The 23,110-nt window shown below is 40.4% G+C and overlaps 1 protein-coding gene across 7 annotated transcripts in view; it reads left to right on the forward strand.

The window, feature by feature from the left end:
* Window positions 1–19,934, forward strand: part of cobl (cordon-bleu WH2 repeat protein) — a 54,216-nt gene extending 34,282 nt beyond the window's left edge. For 6 of the 7 annotated variants that reach the window (XM_061051014.1, XM_061051018.1, XM_061051017.1 and 3 more), the window contains 10 exons: window positions 3,107–3,710; window positions 7,059–7,211; window positions 11,047–11,374; window positions 12,573–12,691; window positions 12,893–13,075; window positions 13,250–14,862; window positions 14,951–15,184; window positions 15,390–15,506; window positions 16,861–17,166; window positions 18,180–19,934. In XM_061051014.1, the coding sequence (XP_060906997.1) occupies window positions 3,107–3,710; window positions 7,059–7,211; window positions 11,047–11,374; window positions 12,573–12,691; window positions 12,893–13,075; window positions 13,250–14,862; window positions 14,951–15,184; window positions 15,390–15,506; window positions 16,861–17,166; window positions 18,180–18,263 (3,741 nt within the window). In that variant the 3' untranslated portion in view covers window positions 18,264–19,934. The remainder of the gene's footprint in view (window positions 1–3,106; window positions 3,711–7,058; window positions 7,212–11,046; window positions 11,375–12,572; window positions 12,692–12,892; window positions 13,076–13,249; window positions 14,863–14,950; window positions 15,185–15,389; window positions 15,507–16,860; window positions 17,167–18,179) is intronic. The other variant, XM_061051020.1, reaches the window with a different exon arrangement.
* The last annotated feature ends 3,176 nt before the right edge of the window (window positions 19,935–23,110 follow it).

Consider the following 23,110-nt stretch of genomic DNA (forward strand, 5'->3'; position numbering starts at 1 on the left):
AACACAAGCTAACTGTCTTCAGCCTACTGTTGGGATGTTTTTGACCTTGATGCCCTCCCAGCGTTGAGACAGTATAGCTGCTATTATTATCACTGACACACACACACACACACACACACACACACACACACACACACACACACACACACACACACACACACACACACAACATTCATCTGTACACACACAAATGCATACATGAATGTACTCATCCATGTTGACATGCACAAGCACACACACATGCAGCCAGGCCCCCCCTTCTCACGCACAAACACATACTCCATTTCACATTCCACATTAGCGCTGTAATGTTGCTCTGTCTTGAAGCCCCTCACCCATCAGGAGTCCCTCGAAACAACTGATTAATGGTCACGCAACAGGTTGAGGCCTCCATGGGTGGCCCTATCTGATCAACATGCTCCAACATGGGGCCCTTCGTCTCTCAACCATGGAGTGGAAAATTTAATGAACACACCATTCTGTCCTGGCATGGCCTTCTGTGTGCTTTTGGATAAAAGACCATTCCCTTTAAATTGTACCCGTGTCCACATACGTGGTGTTGATCTTTATTTGGGGCCTCTACAAACTCAAACAAAAGAAAATAAAAATCTGAATGTATTTAAACAAACGAACATGTTTAGAGAGATAAGTACTGCGTGTTCAAGATGTGCACATCCTGATTGGTTTAGCTCTCTCTCCTGACGAGAAGAATCTATTTGTTTAATTTGTAATAGATTAAGGCTCTATTTATGCCATGAAAAGCTGTAATCAAGTTTTAACTTTTGTTTTGGATTTTCCGTATAACAAACAAGGAAGTGAGTTAATCAGATGGTAGCTGATGACATCCTTGCATCCTTTTTCTAATCACCAGATATAAACTTAGATTTCTGGTTACCTACTGTTTGCCTTTCTTGAAGTAAAAGCATACTTAGTATGAAGTAGAGATAAAATGTGTTGAATATATGGATTATAGGAGAAAATGATCCATGATTTTGACTCCTTGTTTTAAACTATGTGTCTTTAACTTCATCTTAAAAGGATTGCCTAAATAAATATGTCATATAAATGTTTTTCTAGGGTCAGTTGAATTTAGTTGGTAGAGCTGTCGCCGTCTCTTGACCGGAAGGTCGAGGGTTCGATCCCCTTCTTCTGCAGCATCATGTCTGATGTGTCCTTGGGCAAGACACTTAACCTCAAATTACTCCTGCTGTCAGTGGTGTATGAATGTGTATGAATGGGAATAGTGACTTCTGATGGACTCACTACATAGCAACCTCTGCCATCAGTGTGTGAATGGTTAGGTGTGCCATGTGGTGTAAAAGTGCTTTGAGTTGTCAGAAGACTTGAAAAGTGCTATATAAGCTCAAGTCTACAGAAAAAGGTTATCTGTTCTTCAGAGATATTCTTCTGGAGAGAAAAAAAACAGCTGTAGATGTAAAAAAAACAACTAAACACAGTGTATACATAATCACATTATATAGTCAGCTTAACTTAATGTACAGTGTGACCTTGAATGTGGTATAAGAGTCTTGAGTGTTGGCTTCAGTCTCTAACCATCTTAAGTACATGCTGCGTTCCCAGTCATGGCGCCAATAAGCCCATGAGAGCAACACACATTTAACCCTGCAACCCTGCAGCAACTCCCTAATCCATACACCCAAGCTCAGCCTGAGATACGAGATATACTGTTCCTTCTCGTGTGTAAAGTTGAGTGCTTATGCGAGAGTGTGGATGCTTAAACAGTCACACAGAAAAGTGTGTGTCAGTGTGTATTTGTTGTGGCCACAGCTCTTTTCCTTACATAGCAGGGCTTGGCTCAAGTCTTGTGTTTCACTCTGCAGGGAGCACACACATAAGCATACACACACACAACACACATACAAACACACACAGATCTATGTTCATGGGCAAGTCAGTCATCCATTTCGGCTTCAACTTTGACCCACATCCACTGGTATGTTTTCTGTCAGTCTGTATTCATGTATGTTTGAATGCCAGAGAGGGAGAGATGCGGGAGACCAGTGGAGAGAAAGACAACCAGCTGGGGGGCCATTTGGATTTCCATAGCATGCAACTGGGTTGACTGAGTTCACATGTGTGAACCCAGTTTGCCTGCAGTAAGGCAAGGTGGCCTGATCTCTCTCTTGTCCTACTGCATGATGCAACACTTCATGCAGCTCTGGGCATGTTCTCTGTTGAATTTCAGAGTGAAGAGAAGTTGAACACTGCAGCAGTAATTGGGATTTTTTAAAGAAGTAAGGACATCTGTACTGTTGAAACCTGCCTATGGCACTTTTAAATGGATTCTAAGGAAACGTTCTTAACAGAGTGAGATCAGCTTGCACATCAGGGTGTGAATGGTCTCGTCTCCCCGTGGAATAAAACTGAGAATTTCCATCTAATTAGTTTGTAAATGATTCATAGTTTATCCCATCTGCCCTCATGTTTTACATTTCTCCCTGTGTTTCAAGGTATTAATGTTGTGAAACAGCCGTTGACAGATTTCGGTTGAACACTGAATGACACATGATATCATTTTACATTTTCCCCATCATTAAGTTCTTACCTAAGTGACTTAAGTCTTACCTTGCCAATACTTGAATTGACAGAGTGGTGCATGGAGACACTGTTGAAACAAAACATGCTTTGTTTCGTGTTTGCACACATACTGAAGAAATTATATCACATCACTAATAACTGCTGCAACCTAGCTGTCACTGCTGCCCCTGAAGTGTTCACTGATCAGTATTCAGTTAATTCAACATATCAGTATAAACTTTGAATTAAGTCTTTTTAAAGACTATAGAAACAAACAGTATCAGTATGTTATCACAATATCCCTGCATCGCTGTATCACTGCCATATATATGTCATCCTGTAGGACAATTTAAAAGGAATGCTGGCACTCTGATGGTTTCGAGGATTCAGATGCCTGCCAGAACTCCACTACATTTAATTACTCAGTAGTAAACTCTACATCAGTCCTGGAAGACAAGCTGATTTATGCTCAGACCACACACACAAGCACGCACACACGTGCACAAGGTGCTCACATTAATTACATTTCTACTGTCTCTCTCCTTTTCTTATTCTTATTTTCTATCAGATGGGCCTTGGCTCAGAAAGCCAGCAGAGGAAAAGAAAGGCTCCAGCCCCTCCTCCTACTCCAGCTTCCATCACCCCTGAAGACACTTCACCGTCTGAAGCTCCCACCCCCGACAGCTACGCTACTGAAACTCCCACCCCAGTCTTCCACACTAAGGAGGTACAGTCGACTACCCACTCCGCTACTACTGTGGTAACACAAACAGTAAAACCAGCCCCCTGGAAAACAGCAGATCCATCTCCACCTGTGTCTGCTCCAACCCCAACCCCCAGTTCTCCAACCCCGAGCAGCAGCACCACAGACAGCCTGGCCATCCAGGACTCAAGCTCTGAACTCAGCCATAGTCTGGATGACTCAGACGCTGACTTAGACCAGGCTGGCTCCCTCAGCACCCTCACCAGCAGCAGCACAGCTAGCGGTTCTGTGCAGCTCCAGACCGTTACAAAAAGCACCAGCATCAAGATGGAGCAATCGGAAAAGACCAGCAGTGTGGCTGGCAAATTTGATCAAGAGGTAACGTCAGCCAGCAGCTCCAGGTCAGAGACCGAGTCGGCCCTTAACCTGAAACTGGATGAAGTTGAGAACCAGAGACACAGTGCAATGGGTAAATATCTGTAAAATAGCATTAAAACAGACACTCACCTGAAACAACCCTTTTCATGCTAGTAAGCATTAATTACTCTCAGTTTAAGACATCTTAACAAGACAAGACACAACAGACACCAAAATTGCAAAATACACACTTCAGTATATAGGCAACAAGAGAAATGCCCTGTGACAGCAAAGTACTCTTGTAATACTATAGTGAGATGTCCCTGTTTTTTTACGTCACCATATTAATGTTGTTCTTAGCTTTAGTATCTTCCATCAGTTACTCAATGAATTCTACTTCTATTTGAACTAACTGGAAGATTGACATTTATTGATCATTTCTAAGTTTCCTTTGTGACACTTAACATACTTACCGCTATTTGATACCACACTGTAAACGATACAAATTCTATTTTCTTTTCATGATTGATGGAATCGAAAAGAACTTAAGCTTTAAAAAAAAATGCAAATCTTTTGTCATATTATAACCCAAAGCTGCAACTTTTGTCTCAAAGAACAGAGGAGTTGACACTGTCTAAATTGCACACATTGGCAATGTTCATGAATTTGTGCATTTTAGACAGTATGCAGGGGTTTGCTTGCAGTTTCTGGAAATGACAAAGAAGAAATTACCCAATAGCAGCTGCCCAGGACTTCTACTGTTGCTCCTGGTGTATAGAAACACGTATCTATATCGTTTGGTTTTCCAGTATGAAAGTTTAAAACTGGTACTGTGACAAACTTAGATTACACTGCACAAACAATTTATCAAAGAAGGTGAACTTGGCCGATGATGTCTGAACCCTTCAGAATGATGGAATACACTTTCTCTGTATGTTAAAGAAGTAAGACAGTTAAAAGTTTCCTGTAGAGTTTTTCTACCTTTTTTAAAAGTGACTGAATGTCTGCCCCGGAGAGCAAAGCTGTCACCCTGCAGCAACATCTGAAACTTAAACTGTCAACGATGACGTACATTACCTGGTGAAAGTGTGTGTGTGTGTGTGTGTGCGCTCGTCACGGCTGAAGTACAAGAACTAGAGGAGCTGGTTTTCATTATAACTTGTGAGACAATGCAGTCCTTGTCTCTCTCGCCTACGCTTATCAATCCCTTACTTTCTTCTTATCTTTCTCTTTTTTTTCTTGACTCTTTCTCTCTTTCTCCATCACCTTTATCTCTCTCATATACATGCAACCGCTCGCACAAAACCTCAAAGCTGGCAGATGCAAAGACAGACAGATCCATCATAGATTTAAACAAGTTGAACTTCAGCTGGCCTCGTATTGATCTTTATATAACCTCGATCTTTCCCTATAGCAACATGAGATTGCAGAAGAGGGCCGTTGTGTCTGACAGGGGCAGAGATTAGAGAGCTGCAGACCTCAGAAAAAGTGTTGGGAAAGGTGACGGTAAAAGAATGGAGTTCAGAGGAAGGAGCATGGGAAGGCTTTGGCATCCGGATGACAGGGAGGCAAGGTGGTAACAAGGGGACTAGGGGGGTTTAGGCAAGGAGAATGATGGACAGGCAGATTAAAGGAAGCGAAAGGATGAAGTATGAGAAGGTTAGTGCCTTAGTCAGGATATAACAGACAGCAGTGGGATCTTTAATAAATGTATGGACCCAGCCACTTCCTTTCCCTCTGTCCTGACACTGCTGACAGTGCATCATCTTCTCTTTTGCTTTGACTATTTCCCTGTTTCAGTTTTCCTTTCTTCCCTTTACATTGTTTGAAATGTGGATCTACTGTGAAATAGTTTTACTCAAACAGTTTAATTCTCTCCAGCAGCCCTTGTTGTCCTTCTCACAACGCCAACATCCGTTTTTCACATGACTATTAACATGTTCTTTTTTCAGTAAAGCCTGACAGCTGCACTATTTTGATGTAAATGAACAGTTCATACCATGGCAGGAATAAATAGCTGGTATATAAGTTAGGGTTTGACAGCTACACCCAACATGCACAGTAAAGGGTGGTGCCCTCATGGGTGTATAGGCGGGGACAGAAATGTACACATTTTATTAATTAGGTCTAAGTCAGTCTTTCATTTCTCTAGGTTTGATTTAGTCTTTAATTTATGGAGCTTGAACACAGCCTTTCATTTGGGCTAAATTGATGTGTATGTCAAACTGTATGCCATTTCCTCTTGGTAACTTTGTGACCAAGATATCAAATTCTATTGAGATGGAGTTTTTTTTAAGAGTAGTTTTTTAAACTTGCTTTCACAATTTGGAGTTATACCATGGCTTAAAAATACAGCTGCTTTGCTTTTGCAGTCATCCGTGGGGGTCTGTGTTTGTGTGCTCCAAAGCTGTCAAGGTTATGATGTTGTTGTTTATCATCTCAGCCCTGCATGCGGTTTTACTTCCTTCCTATTGTTGACAACAGAGCAAACAGAAAAAGCAGCACATTGACAGCACCTGCTGACTAAGACTCTGCACGCTGATGCATTGCTGGTCATATAAGGACATTAAGGTGGCCATATTTCAGCAGGGCTGTTTTACAGTAGTTTGCCCTTACAACCCAATATGTCATCCAGATTGATTGTGTCCTTTTCGTCAGGCTACACGTCTTAAGGCATTACCAGTCTTCTGTGTTTTGTGTATTAATGTCTTTATATTTTGCACAACATTTTTCTCTATAACTCCCTTCTCACTTCCTTCAAATGTTCATGCCTCTTTTAGAAAAGGTCAAATTGGAACTGTTTTTTTGGCAAGAAAGAGAGTGATATACATGCTTATTATCATTGACATAACCTGCAGCTCTTTATCCAAACTTAGTCATCCAGTTTCACTGCCAAGTGCCAGTTACATCTGCCTAGCTGTAGTAACTACAAAATAACTTCAGAATGGTATTTCTTAGTTATTGAGTGAAACTGAAAGCCTTAGTAACAATTCAGAAAAGTAATAAATCATCAGTTCCCGTAGCACACCTCTTAAAAGTTTGTCCTCTACAGACCCTTGTTGTCAACGTTTGACAACGTTACATAAGATGTGAAATTCTGCAGCAGCAGTGGTAAACACTTAGATATGAATGTACAGTAAACACTGGAGTAGCTTACAGTATTCTAACAGTGATAACTTTCATGGATCAGCACACAAAGAAAGAGTTTCTGCCCACAGAAGCTCAAACTTCCTCAGAAGCAAAATTCAAGGATAAAATAGCCATTGTTTGAATAACAGGAAGAAATAACAAATGTTACCAGAATAAATAAAAGACAAAGATCAGGGTGATTACATCATGTTTACTGTGCCTTTTTAAGTTTGATCAAAGAAAGTTTGAATTAAGAATGTTTTTGCTCCCAATTTTTTTTCCAAACATGACCACCAGTGCTTGCCCTGCCTGCATGCTGTTTGTTCTACAGGATCCTTCAATCGACCAGTGCCACCAAAACCTCGCCGTTACCCAGCCCGGGAGTCACCCAAGCTTATCCTCCCCCCTACCCCATCCCCCCCTCCCAATGAGCCCACAGAAATCAACTTCCAAGAGAGTTCCCTGGAGGAAGCGGCTCCCCAGTGTAGGTTCCAGATGGACCGCCTCTCCCCCCTTTTTCACACCTTTTTTTTTCTTTCCTAGAAGCTGCTCTTCTGATTTGATTTGATTTTCCCCAATCAGAAATGTGTTTTTTCACGACTATCGTTTAGTGCCAAACCTTTTCATGTGCATGTGTGTGTTTATGTTAATATTGCACTCTGCATGCTTTCCATCTCTCCATCAGTGACCTGGGCAGTTAAGTGATACTGACTTCATGTGAGGTCAAGGTGCTTCATATCTATAAATGTCAGCCTGTAAGCAGTATTATTTCTTCTAGGTCCAAAAGGTCAGGGTCAGGGTCAACACCAATCAACCTGAGTGCCTTTTAAAAAGTACATGCCAGTATAGTAGATATAAAATATAATGGAAGGCATTGTTGAGTGATGAACCATATGTAAGCCACCTTATGTTCCTGTTTATGTTCTCCTGACAAACATTCTTGTTTTTCTATTCTACTCTTCATTGTACTGTATGATGTCCTCAGTTTTCTTCTTAACGTTGAGTTTTTTTTTTCTCTTTATGATCCCGCTAAGTGATATGATCACTATCTATCTATCTGAAATCTTATCTGCTCTTTTCTCTACTCCCCACCCCGCACCCTGCTTTCTGTAGTGTACTGCTGTGGGCCTGTACGTCTGCGCTCCAAACACTCCTGAAGTCCTGACTCTTCCTACGTCCAAAACTCCTTTCCATCAGTCCCCTTTGCTTTGTCTCTGCCTTCCTGATTTCTGCTGGACCTCCCTCTTGATGTTCATCACCCTTTTTTCATTCTTTAAAGACATTTTCTGGTGTTTCTTCTCTACTCTTGTATATGTCTTTAAGGTCTCTTTGCTATCGTAACGTTGATCATAAAATTGAATTACTTGCTTTCACTTGGTGCCACAAGTCCTGGGATGGCTTCGGTTCGATTATGTTAAGGACACAAAGGGCTGCAAGTGAAAGCAAGTCATGCTCTCCAATTTCACTCTTAGAGCAATGCTTACTCCTGTTTTTTTCTTCCATTCTTTTTTAAAGAATGTATGTATATACTGTTGGTGGTTTTGAATTTCAACGTAATCCGCTGTTTTTTGTATTGATTGCGAATGAGATCACAGCTGAGCTAAAAGTGGACGCACAGAATGTGGTCAGAAGACTATACAGTGACAGATGAGCTGAACCCTGGACGTATCAGTTACAGTGTGATTGATGAGTGACGTGCTGAAAGGAGGCTATGAGGCAAGGCCATGTGATATCTATCAGTCAATATCTCAGTGATGTGATATCTGTGGATCAATAGTTGGACAGCGTATGTTTGTCTTTCTGTGCCGGGTGTTGCGGCCTGATTTAGAAATCTGAGATCTGAAATGCATGCTGCCTTTAGCAATATTGTAGGCAGGGTGATCTATCAATGACATTTTGATTCTAGATAGTGTTGCTTTAAGATGAATGACAAAAAAGAAAAGAAAAGAAGACCTCTTACAAAGAGAACTCACTGCAGCATACTTACAAAGGAAATGACACCACATGGTCATTCGTTGTGGAACTGTTGATATCACCAATAAGAAGCAATGTACATTGTTTGGGTGCAGAGAAAATATAAGAGTATCACTTTAATTTTGATTGAAAACCGAAAGCACTTAGGAAAAGATTGTGTCATGAAGCACACAATGTTTACAGTTATGAGTAGGGCTGGTAATTGCAAAGTAAATCATGATATGATACAATACGATACGTGGCACACAATAACGATATTATCAAGATATAGCTGTACTGTGATAATTGATACAATGATACATCATGACATCTGATAAACGAAAGAATCTAACATGCCCCTAAAAAGGTAAAGTGCAGGATTATTCACTGCAATTTGGTGTCGGTGTAACCGCTGATCGTACTTCATCCTGTGCCGTTCTTTAACCGCTGTGTCCAACGTTATCCAACTATCTTCATTTTCTCTTTTTTTTTATCTCGCTGCCAACTTAACCTTTGTTCACATTTCCCGTCATTCATGTCGTAAGCGCCCCCGTGAGGAGTGACGTAGGGAGTCATATTGCCAGGAAAACTGGTTAGAGTACCTTGTTTTTTTATTTATAATGTCAATAATTGTGTTCCTCTATTCAAGAGCACTACACAACTAAAATATACCACATGTGGTAGATTACACATCTGTTTGTTTGTGTTGTCTAAATCAAGGTAAGGTAAGGCTGTCCTAGTTTTAATCATATAACTTGTGCTGTACCAAATGAATGACATTACTGTTATTTTTCTTTCTCTATCAGTAGGGGAATTTTCAAGTTTTTGAGATGATTTTGTTTAGTTTTTGGCTCTAGTTGCAGCAATCTGTAGAAGGCTGAACGGGTTATAATTTACTGTAATCCAATTGTATGTAATATTAAATTTATTTTGTGCTAATTCTAAGAAATTGGGTTGTGTAAGAAATGTTTGGCCTACTTATGAAGTGATTTCACCTTTGGAGTTGTGAACAGGCATGAACTGGACATTTTTCTGTAAAGCTGATCTTTGTTGTGATTGAAATACAGAATCTATGTTCAAAAGCAATTTTTCTCAATTAAACAGTTGACGACTGGATCAAGGTTCAATGATTTTGGTTTGGGGTTGTGCATGGATTGCCATGGTTTAATTTGAACCATAACATAGTATTGATTTGTTTTGGACACTTTTTGTTTGGCATTAACTGAAGCATGCACTCAAGGTCAGATTTAGTCAGACGGTTTCTTTCTATAGAAGGATGTTAACTTGTGTGTTTGTAATGCAAACGTACATGTGTGCGAGTATTTTACAGAATGGGACTGTGTGTGTGTATGTGCATTTGTCTGTGTGCATGTGTGCGTGTTGACTTTGGCTGTAGCTGGCATGACTAAGCTGTTGCTGGGAAGGAGCTGGGAGGACAGCCTTGTGAGTCATCACCACATCTCCTGGAACTGACTGTTCCCTCCACACCATTAGGACCAGGCCCAAATCTGCAAGGCCTGGTTCACACATCACACACACACACACACACACACACACACACACACACACACACACACACACAAGAAAACATATTGAAGCACAAATCATGCATGAATGCATTTACACATTCACAGACACCTGGTATTAAAAACAGGGTCACTCAATGTTGAATTCTTTTTTTTTAGATCCCCTGTTGCTTTTCCAGTGATGTGCATACTGGCAGGACTACTGAAAACCTGACAATTAAAGACATTCATTTTTTTTCTCTAGGCCTTGAGTACAATAAGAACAGTATCAGACTAAAAAAAATCCCCAAAGCCCATGGGACTGACCAGCGCATGACTGTACTAAAAAGATGAGATGCTATAAAACTAAACTATCTTTCACCCAAACCAAGAACAGTACCGTACAAATCTAATTAAAAGGGTTTGTTTACTGTCAGTTCACCCACACATCATTAAAGCTGTTTTATCAAGCCTCAAGTGGTTATGCTTCAAGCTTGTTTTTTTACATTTGGCTTGTGTGTTCTGGTTTGTGTGACTGTGGTATCAGAGTGAATGATGAAAGTAATGTAAATACTTCAATAGTTCCCCTGGTTTCCCCTTTCCTTGCATCTCTCGGTTTTTATTCTTGCACTGCATCTTGTTCTCCTTTTCAAGAGATTTTAGGAGATAAAGCAAGACACGTTTTCTTTCCCGTTAATGCATGGCATGATAAAAAAGTACTTCCATTTCACTCTGCACCACTATAGGCCATTGGAAACCTTTTGATTAGGAAGCTGTAAGTGCTGCTAACAGCTGCCAAAAGTCTTAAGCACAGTGAAAACACCCAATACTGATGGTACAATGTCCTCTATTCTCTTCCAGCATGGCTCCACTCCATGCAGAGTGCAATAGCCAGCAGCCAGAAAGCAGAACCTGAAACACCCGAGGAGGAAACCATGTCTTTGGGCAGCAGCAGCAGCAGCGCTGGCAGCAGCCTGCCTGACCAGGGTTACGCCGCCTCTGAGGGCATGGCTGAGGGCGAGGAGTCAGGCATGGTTAGCTCCCCATCCGACACCCAGCCCACATCCCCAGATGGGAGTTTGTCTCTTAATGGGAGTAGCAGAGGCAGAGGAGACAGACTGCTCGGACCAGTACGAGACAATTCAAGTGACAGCGATGAAGGCTGCGCCACCTGGGGATCCAGACACAGGTAAAAGAGATGCCATGATGGAATAATGGAAGTAGTGGAGGACTCCTAAAAAAACACATTCTATCCCTTTAAGACATCTGCACTGACCCCAAGAGAAAATGAATAACTTACGGTGTCTACCTTTATCCTTCATCTATCTGGATATATACTCCCTAGTATTTGCTTTTTGCTTACACTTTGCCATATTCTAACTTAGATCTAGCTGAACCATCGATGACTAACACCTGCACTAAAAAATGTTATTGATTAACTTGCATTAAGCGATTAGGTTCAGTATAAACACCTGTCCCTTCACCTAAAGAGTGATTCATCACAGACAATATAGCCACATTTTACTATGCCAATAGTTATTGCCAGGACCAGTTTCCGCAATGTGTTATATTTGAGCTGTAGCCAGACTTGGCACTCTCAAACTCTAGTCCCGGGCTTCCTTAGTTGTGGTGTCTCGGCCCTTAATCAAAGGCATTTTTGGAATATGAGTGCTGCCCCAGATCACTTTTCAACTTTTAAGGTGTTGTGAAATGTGCATCATAATATGCCCAGACCACAGATCCTGATCTCTGCTCTGAGTCAGACAAACTTTATGAATCAAGGGCCTGGCCTGATGCTGCTGGCTGCTCAGTATTCCAGGAAAGCACTGTAACCCCATTTTCTCAGAACTGTTGAGGAAAAGAGGTCCAGTCCAAGTCTCTCAGAAGACAAATTCTATTTGGTTTGGCCTTCTTGTAGCAATTTGTTATGGCTAATATGCCAGTAACTCATGGGAATGCTTTGTTGAACCCTTGAAGAGAGTGAAGAAAGTTTTAACTGTGGTAATAATACTCTTGAAGTTACATGTTAGAAATACGACAGGCTCCAATGAAAATAAAATTCTACTTTGAATAAGAACAGAATATTTAAAAGTACCAGATTTGTTTTCTTCTTCTTCTACTAACTTTCATTTACCCTTTTGGTTTCTGTGGCAGATTAGTAACGGGAAGTCTGCTGAATGTAACAGCAGCATCAAATTAGCAGTTCATACCAGATGCTTGGTAGTAACTGTTAATAAAAAAATATGGAGTCATGGGGATTAAAGTATAACGGCTGCCTCTATGGATCAATCTCTGTTTTGGATTTCCAATGTTCTTGAACTCTGTGTGCGTGCCTCTTACTTATGTGTGTAGTGGTCTTATAAATATGTTTTCATGTCCCTCCTCAGGCACGATGACATCAGCACAAAGACAAAGACAGGAAGCATGAGAGATTGCTATGAAGATGACTCAGAGGTCACAGCTCAACGCCATCACACTTTGGCAGATTTTGAAGCAGACCTTGCAGGTGAGAGGGAAAGCCACAACAAAAACACAATCTGAAATTTGAGTCGTACTTTTATGAAATACACATGTTGGTGCAGTTTTTATTGTTCGTTTTTTTTAGGCAATAGCCATGGTACTACTATTCTCATTCAATCAAATAAAATGAGCCCAAAATTTTGTTCAATTAAGCCCTTAATCGTTTCCTCTTTTCCATCCCACATAGATATATCCTCGATGAAGAAGATTTCCTATACCATGTCCACAAACAGCAATGAGGTGCCCGTGTCTGTAGTGGACATGGATGTGCCAGTCACAGCCATAGATGAAGTACTGGAGGACTTTGAACAAAACATTGAAGAAAAAGAAGCACGGTCACTTACCAGGACTGAGTCAGCAGGAAGCAAAGGTACAATGAGCTTGTGATAATAATACAGAACTTAGGCTAGTGTCTTTAACCTTTTTTTTTTCCATTAAATGTCCATGTATTCAGGCACTATGCTATCAATTCAGTAAGGTAAAAAAAAAAACCTCACATTTTCTTTATTTTCATTTTGAATTTACGTTTTCCTCCATCTTATAGGTCGAGAATTTTGTCATCAGTCCAGTGCTGAGATACAAAACAAAAACAACAATGCATATACAGCTGCATGCAGTAATAAAGGCATCTGTGCAGATACTAAGAAGGAAACACAGCCTGATCTGCGAAGGAAGTCACTAGAGAACATGTCTCGAGGTAATGAAACGACTAAAAAGATTCAAAAGACACAAACTGAAGAGATGAGTATCAGTGACACCAACAAGGTCAAAGAGGATAAGCCGAGGACAACATCAGTCAAATCGAATGTTGACATGCTGAAACACAGCAAGAACACTGCGATCAAACCTGATCCTGTGAAAAGTATCCGTCAATCTTTTCATGACAACAAAACTGTTCTTCCACCAACCACTCAAAGATCTGCGGAGATAGATGAAGAGATGCAAAGAGTTTACCAAAATAACTCCAGCTTGAACACATCATACAGTAAAATCACTCGTAATGTCACATCACGCTTTGGTATGAACACATTCACCGTGGTTCCTCCCAAACCTCCCGTCATCCACGCTGCTGGAGAGCCAGTGGTCAATTTAACTGTCGGTGCCATTAAGATCGACGATCAAGGAAACATGGTGAAGCAGGGCACTATCTCCCGGAACAAATTCACTGGTTCATCAGAGTCAGGCATTAATGGCAGTGAGATGTCTCCACTTCTTGGAAAAGCCAAAGCTTTTTGGTGCTCGAATGAGAGACAAGAGAGTGCCTTTCCCCCCAACAAAGGTTCCATTGATAAAGTTAAAGAAAGCACAGATGGTCTGAAGAGTTCTCATACTGCCAGCTCAGAAACTACACTGAAAATCAATAACACTGATGACCTGAAAGTGACACAAACTTACCTTAATAAACCTGCAGTGAGAGTCCAGCCTAAAGAGATTACTAAAGAAGGAGCTAAAGAACTGGTGAAAGACATCAAAGTTGCAAAAGAGGAGCAGGTAGAAATGGAGAGCAAGGTTTCAGTGTCCAAAATTGTTCAGCAGCCAAGTACTAAACCTGTCCTTCCTCCCCCTATACTTCCCAACCTGAAGAAAGATCTGTCCTTTGTCAAAACATCCAGACGGACCTCCAGCCAGTACGTGGCGTCTGCCATCAATAAATACACCCCAAAGACCGCTGTTAAACCCAATTTCATCCCCAACGTATCTGACTCTTCTGCATCTATGAAAACACAGACTTTGGGGTTTCAGAGATCAGGTCGGTCCATACAAGTGAATCCACAACTGTCTTCCCAGTCATCATTGTCGGAAAACAAAGAAAATGAATCTGTGTCTAAACTCCACCCTCCTGGTCCGAAAAGGTCCATAAGCTATCCAGAGTACATGTCAGATAGCCAGAGAGGTTTTGGAGAAGTGGGACCAGACAGGGGAGGTTTTGAAAGCAGCGTTGGGTCCACCAAAGGAATATCAATTACACTGGAAACAACCAAGAATAATCTTATTCAGTCTGGTGGCCCCACCCAAATACATGTAACAGCCAATAATCAAAGAGATGATCTAAAACATATTCCTCCCAGAAGCCCAAGCCCTTTGCGAAGGAGTACAGTACACTCATCTGCCAAACCACCCACTGCACCCAAGATGGTTTCCCAAGTCCTGACACGTGTGAGTATAATGGGTATTGTGAATATTTTATTTTATGGGAATGCATACTTTTAAGATATCGTCTTAAACCTCCAAATCTTGTCTTCAGAACTCAACGGACACGACTAAGACAACCAACCATCTAACACCTGATGTAAAACCACAACGTTCTGAAACAGTAACAGACAGTGCCGCGACGACTGGGCCTCCCTCGCTGACACTGTTTGGGCCGGTTAAAAAGTTCAAACCTGTGATCTGTAAATCTTTTGATAAAGAGACGTCTCTGCACAGCAACCTGATGGAGGCAATCCAGACAGGTGGAGGCAGGGAAAGACTCAAGAAGGTGAGATCAAGACGGCATGGCTGGATAGATGAGTGTATGAATGAATAGTTGAAAGAGACAGTGATCAGAACTCCCTATTGGAAGTAAACTATTGTATAGCACTTATCTAACAGCTCTATAACCATTCTCAGCAAAATGTCCATGTTGGCTTTGGCTAGAAGACAAGAAAGGACATTTTTTTCCCTCTTTTTATTTCTTTTCATAGTTAACCACTTCAGGTCCCAGCAGCATGAAGAAGGCATCTCATGTTGAAGAGGAGAACGAGAGGTGTGCTCTTCTGGCTGCCATTAGAGCACAGAGCAACTCAGGAAGGCTGAGGAAGGTACAGTATTCCATTTATCAAATGTCACTCCCTGACTGTCAATATCAATAAGGGTAGTAAAGCATTGCCCCAAGTGTCAAAGGATGATTGTTTGTTTGGACAATGATTAGACCATCCACTTTAACACTCTTTGAATGTGTCCACATAAATCCTCAAATGGAAGTTTTTCTTACTACTACTACTACTACTTTTTACACATAAACTAAACATTTTAGCCACGTTGACTTTCTTCATTCAGACTGCCGTGGTATCCTGAAGACAAATCCCAATGCCTTTGTTGAACAAATGCTATCATTCAGTTCACAAGTTTGGTTCAGTTAGAAACTAACTATTAAATTATATTCAGCTCTTGACACAGGTTCGGGAAAGCCCTTTGAGCCTGCCGCTGGAGTATCCATACTTTCAGCCATTAGTGCGGTTTCTCCTTATTTGTCGCCATTTTCTACTTTTTATCAGACATTATTCTCAATTAGTAAGCTACCTATATTACACAACAGCGCTGTGAAAATGGTCTTTTCGTATCATAACAACAGACTACCGCCGCCTGGCATGGAGAGTTATTTCCTCTTAGGCATGCGCAGAACGTACGTGGTGGTTGGCCGTCGGCTCTAGTCTTTGCGGTGTGTTCCAGAGCAACTGAGGCGACCCCACGAGCAGCCTTCGTCGCAACTGGTTCCTTTGCCGTCTGATTGGTGTGTCAGGGCCTTTACAGAGCCTCTGGCGCGGCTGTATACTGTTAGTTTGTGCAAAACATAAGGAAAATAAGTTTACTCACTGAACTTTGATCACATAAGAAGTAGGTTAAGAGTGAAATCTGAATGATTGATTTGTTTCTTGTATTGTTAACTAGTAAACACATCACAGAATCGCGCATAAACCAAATTTTGCAAGCAACAGTGTTTATTTCCATTTCTGTGGGTGGACTTCGAGCTGTGTTTTGCTGTCATGTAAGGGCCCATGTGGAATGAAAGGGGCAGACGTGCTGCTGCAGCCGAAACATCTGCGGTTCTATTCTGGAGGTTCCTTACCAGAACTGGAATCTCAGGAATGCTGCATGAATAAATCTGCCTCAAAAACATTGTGCTTTCTTAAAAAAAAAAAAAGTGGATAAATAAGTGAAGGCAAAATGGATTTACACAAAGATCAGTTACATCTATCTCTAAATCGTGATAAAATATAAATAATATCAGAGCAGAATTAGTACACAAAAATACTTATCATTATGTAGAGCATTTTTTGTGTGTGATAGAGGTCGTAAATGTGAAGTCAAATGTGCATATGTGAAAGCAGCTGGCCTCCAGCCTGTGTTTATGTGTCTAGAGTTACCGTTGTCTGCCTCCTTTGTGTCCTACAGACCAAATCTGAGGCAGCTGATGAGCTTGAGAAGTTCAGGAAGGCTTCTGAGGATGACAAGAGTGCAGGTCATCCCTCCTCCCCCTCTCCTTCCTCCTTGACTTGCACTTCTCCTTCTGTCTTTACCCCACCACCACTGCGGCCGCCACCAGCACCCATGCTGGCACCTCCTCCCCCTCCCCCTGTCTTGCTCCAGAGAAGCACTGGGGAACATCCAAGTGCTAACGCCCTCGTCAACCCTGCTTTGGCGAGGGAGGCGATGCTGGAGGCCATACGCACTGGATCTGCTGCTGATAGGCTAAAAAAGGTATAAATACAGAAATCATACAGCATCTTCTTAACACCACAGAGGGAAGTGTACAGAAGTTTTGAAACCCTGTATCTACTTTGCATTACAACTGTTTGATTTTTAATTCTGCTGTTGCTTCATGAAAGCATTGAATAGGATTGAGGGTAACTTGAACTTCACACACATCCTATTGGATCAAATAACATTAGAGAGTACTGCCTTTAAAACTGTGTGTTTTTGTCCCCAGTTAGATTAATTCACAAAGCAGTGAGGATATTAAAAAATAAAACAAAGACAGAAGGAGAAAGTTAAATTCAGCATTTCCATTCTAAGTGAATTATATCTAAATGATTGGATTTTTCTTGATTTTTGCATGAGCTTTGGTTCTCAAGGAGGCATAAATTCACCAACAGAGGCTCTTAGTGAGAGTAATACCAGAGACAGAAAAGCAAATATGCAGAGACAAAGCAGAACGAGGCAAGAGAGCCAGAGACAACAACAATAAAGAATTTGATTTGAACCAGTGTGCTTCTTCCTCTTCTTGTCTTTGGTCTTGTCATTCACGTCTTGCCTCGTTTGAAGACATCATTGGCAGAAAGAAAAGCTCTCCTGCCGTGCAGCAGCTGAGAAACTGAAAATGAATCGCAGATTGTTACTCATTCACAGATACATCTTACAAGCATACTGTGTTCCTTTGTCAGTATTTTCTTTGAAATGATAAAGTTCATTTTCAGGTCAGCAGCTGTGGAGTAGTAGTTGTTGTTGTTTGAAGCATTTTCATGCCATTTAACAGATATGACAGAAAAAAACATGAATTGAATGATTTATTTTAAAGGAGTAAAATAGACCAATTGTTATTATCACACCCCTCAGATTTGACAATATTTTAATTTAGTCATTTTTTTCCTTTCTGTATCCAGTAAGACTCCACAAAAGCTGATATATTCTTTCCAACATGCCATGAACTATCACCCCTGTCGTTACCAAAGTGGAGAGCTACAAACATGACATGTTTTGTCTCTTTTAACTAGGTCGCTGTGCCCACAAAGACAGTCAAAGTGAACGGCCGACTGGGAACAATCCAAGCAACCTCCTCAACACTCCCTCAGCAGTGAGAAGGGAAGGCCAAATCACCTCAACGCAGAATTATTTATCACATTCAATAGCAGTTTTTTTTTTTAAGCTCATTCAACATACATGAGATTGCATTTGAGAAGATGTTATTTAAGATTTTGACAAATCTTATCTTTTACACAATATACATTTCTAAGAATGACGAGGAAAAAAGAATTTCCACTTGATATCTTTATAGATGATTCATAAACTGCTTAAACCAATTAACTAATCTTTAAAGACTTGTTTTAACCTAAAGAGATTTACACATTTGTTTTTTTCAGTGGGAACGTTGCTCCCTTAGTAGCCAAACATTAAAAACATCTGTGTCTTGGGTGAAAATGTGCTGCTCAGTTTGACTCTAACAATAGCTTGCTGGAGAAACTAAATGTCTATCTTTATAACACATAACATATGCGTTAACATATTTTGCCATCTGTACTTGAATTCAGTGATTTAAACTGGAATGATGTACAAAATGTGTGCCAATGAAAGAAAATTAGAATGGTTTATGCTACTTTCACATATTTTTTATAAGTTAAGGATGCCTTATGCTGTTGCTCTGTCAGTGTTATGTAAATTATGTTCGCAGCAAAAGCTCTTTATGGGGTGCAATAAGTTTGATCTGATGATGTTCCCAGATTTGAAATATCATTATTTGTTATCCAGATGACAGAAAACTTGACTTCCGCTGAGAGAGAGAACTGGATTGAAACATGATTTTCAGTGTGTCATGATGCCAACTTCTACAGTACTTTATTTTGAAGGCGAGTAAGAAGGTGGTGACACAAGTGCCTGTTAGCTCAATGTGCAACTGTTTTAGCTGCTAGCCTTTCATTTATGCTGCTGTTTAACGTCTTAACGTCTTTTTCAGGCATGGTCAGTGCCCTGCAGAAACTAATATTGTATAGTAGACATATTTGACTGACAGTGCCTTTAACGTTCTTTAATGTTTCACAAAGTAGAATTACCCATTAGAATCTTTCTGTTTCCAAATTTTGAAAGCACTGTTTTGACGATTATTAATGGTGTAAGTCACCATGAGCAACAAGATCAGTGAAATGAATGAAGTCATTTCCAATGGCCTTGATTTCAGAAGGTGTTTTTGCAGTACTGTCAGCGCCTCTGTAGGTGACGTTTACAATATCAGGTTGCTTCAACTGATAGAGGAAGAGGGAGCACTTCTATGAGTGTATTGTTTTTTGGTAAATCTGAATTTTTCTTTAGAGTAAACATATTCAGATGTTAATACTGGCTGCTGTGGATTGTGTGCTTTAACAAGCAAAAGGAGTTTAATTTAAGGTTTTAAAAAAAGAGATGTATTTAACTTATGCTAAGTTCCAACATTCAAAAGAATTACCGTTTCGTTTGATCCTGAGAGTAAACAGCATTTCTGTTTTTGTTTCTCTTTGTATTACCAGAGGAGATTATTTCATTTCTGCTGAATGTTCCCTTCTCCACACAATAGCCTACAGCACATTGTAGCATTGTATATTTTTGTAAAGAAAAGATTTGATTGAAATCTGATAGAGAGACGTGTCACTGATAGTTTGAACATTTTATAAGCTTGTGCTTTCTGAGTTTAAAGTGCACATTGTTGTTTTTATTTTGGGAAGGTTGCACACACCTGACTTTTGATTCAATAAATAATAATTTTGCAATCAAGTGTAAAATGACATTCCTGTACATTCTTCCTCACTAAAACTACTTTGATGGTACTGTGAACCTTGCCCTGGAAAGCATCATGTGCCTGTATTCTGCGGTCACCTCGACGTCCTTATGAAATATATTGTGGCCTCTCTCTCTCTCGCTCTCTCTCTCTCTATCCCTCTCTCAGTCTCTTTTGACCGCCCCACAGATGAGCGACTATTCCAGGCAGCAGCTCATGGTCCTGACTCATCACTACATGGTCACTTGAAATGACTTTCAACCTGTGTTCCTGATTCCTGAAACACCAGTCATTTTGCCCCTCCACCTTTCAGTCACTACTAAATGATGCAAACACCCACATCTGTTGCAAAATCACATGGAAAGACAGTGATTATAGGCAAAGTGGTGGAGAATTTGTAAATGCTTTATCATTAGTCTCCAAGTGTGGTGTACACACAAAACTCTTTTTATGGAGTCCCTCATCACCAAAAACACAAGTTCCCTTTTAACAACCAACTTTCTTTTTAGTGCAAAGGTGTTTCCAGTAAAAAAGACTGCACTTCCGTGGCCTTGTTTTCAGGGATTTCATGAGCAGTACAGGGTTTGTTAAGTAAATAGTAGCAGTGAGAGTAAATCAGGAAGTGCACGAGTGTGATCTTGGCTGATTTATCCAGGGAGAGCTGTAAATTCCTGCAAAGGACCACAGGCTTTTTTTGTGGGTCAAAATTCATGCTCACTCTCCAACCATTTTAATCTGCCTTACAAATCAGGGGTGTTTTTCGGGTGGGTGTGAGTGATATTTTTGTTGTGAGTACGTGTGTGTTTTTTAGCGTGTGTCTGTGTAACAGTTCCAAACCATTTTAACCATACCGCCAACGTAAACAACCCCTGTAACGAGAATTACCAGAAAATCTCACCACATGATACAACAAAAATAAAGTCATTTAGGTTTGGCTCTGGCTACGCCTTTACAAACTTTATTGGTAAGTTTGTATTTGTTGCCATAACAGATTCACATGCAGGCCTAAGGCAGAGAAGATAGGCAACATGTCGTCATGAAATCATAAATCACTTTGAATATGATGTTAAAATGTCGTGTTATGGCGGAATGAGGATGCTAGTTTGACATTTCATTTGATATTTTCTGCTTTTATTGCTCACAGTTACGAGATAAATTGAGAAGAATAAGTCTTAACTTCCCTTCCCCCTAAAAGCATACTCATCTATGTTCCTGTGCGACACTTAGAGAAAGCTATTCACCAACTGCCTCGTCTTATTTTATATAGCTTTGTTAGGGTTGACGTCGACTTCTGAGTGATGGACACAGTGTCGTCAGCAGGGGTTTGTGCTGACTTTTGTTTTCTGATGTGTGGTAGTCTACTATTTTACTAATCAATCAATAAGAACAAAAAGCCTGTGTGATTCTGCATGTCTGATGAGGTGAAATCAACATAATGTGTGTTAAGATCATGCCTGAGATTAGGGGGGAAAAAAAGCTTTGTTGCAGGGTGGCACACTGAACATGACTGACATGATGTGTGTTTGTATGCAAGTATGTGTGCGATGCAACGGTTGTAGAATGTCTGCTTTTGGAGTGATTGTTTATACATTAAGGGGGCACAATGTGGCCCCCTGTTGTCCTCCAGCAGACACACACAGACATACACACACTCTCTCACACACAGCTCAGGACTAATGACCTTTTGCATAAGTGTGTTCTCATCACTTTGGCTTCTCCATGAAATATGACAGCCAGCATGTTGATGTGTATATCTATTTATAGTTTTATCTCTTTAAAACTGTAATCATGAGCTCAAGTTTCACTTCATGATGTTGTTCACGGTCATAAAAACAGCGACAGGTCTTGTGTAATAGTCTTTCCACACTCAGAGGGACAAAAACATAAAAGTTCAGGGAAGGTAACTCTGGTGCAGTGAGATTTGACCCCCAGTTGTGCAAGCAGCATGCCTCCTGGCCACCTGTGTTTTTCAGAGCACAACGTTTAATAAAAAGATGTGTCCTCAACTCGGTGTATCATGATAATAATATATATATATATATACACAATGTGATTACATTGATTTACCGATTTAATCCAAATATGTTAAGTACATTTCTTTAACAATGACATACACATGCTCTTTGTAACAGCCAGGAACACTTATAGTATAGTTTAGCTATGACAGCCATAACCTTACATGTCCAGTTCTTACAGTGCCACATGCAACTGATTGAGATTAAATGTTCTTTTCTCTTAACATTTAAAATATTCACAATGCTTAAACATTTTGGGGTTTTTCTTTCATTACACTACACAGTGATGTTGATGCAGCAGGATTCACCATAACCGACCGTACCGTTTTCATTAACACAAATTGAAGAATTGAGAGCATGGTGAAAGTATTTAAAAGAGAAAACAGACCTGGTTAGTCCATGTCTTAAAGATTGATAAAGGAAGGTGGTTGTAGTGGCGATATCTTATAGTCTATAAATAACAAACATTCCAAACAAATTATAAACTTAACGCAGACTCATAATAAAGCCACTGAGGCACCTAGAGGGTGAATCTTACACAAAATATTACATAAATATTATATAAGTCCATTGTCCAGATGATGACTGAAGGTTTTAGGGTGGTTTATTTTATCCAGAGACATCAAGCAGGCAACAAACAACCTGGTAAAAAAAACAAAAAAAACATTAACCCATTAGGTGCCTACCTGAGTCTCACCTGGCTACCTTTTAGACACACCCATGTACAGACTCCACCCTTATGCCCCAAGTAGCAAAATAAACGAATGGAATTAACTCATGAATGTAAACAATAATAATGAAAATACCCCGAACATAATCTAATATTCAAATGTATCCCCAAAATAAGAATATAGACTTATAGTATAATAGTGGTAAACTAAAGTCATGCCAAACAGAAAAAAAGCAGAGAGAAATGATTGGCGGTATAGCATCTTCCTGTCTGTCTTAAAACCTTTTTGTTGAATTAGCTTTTCAAAAAGACTCAACAGTCATTTCTTGACAGCACGTTGAGACAGCCCCTCAAAAAAACAAGCGGAACCCTCTGAACACACCCTTGTTCCCATAAGACATGAACGCCGCATTAATCACCCCGAACTTGTGGGCGTGGTCACTTCTTAAGGGGAGGAGTTGTTTGCAATGCGCGTGTGTTTGTGTGTGCGTGTGT

Source organism: Labrus mixtus, chromosome 11 (genome assembly GCF_963584025.1).
Source record: "Labrus mixtus chromosome 11, fLabMix1.1, whole genome shotgun sequence".
Taxonomy (NCBI): domain Eukaryota; kingdom Metazoa; phylum Chordata; class Actinopteri; order Labriformes; family Labridae; genus Labrus; species Labrus mixtus.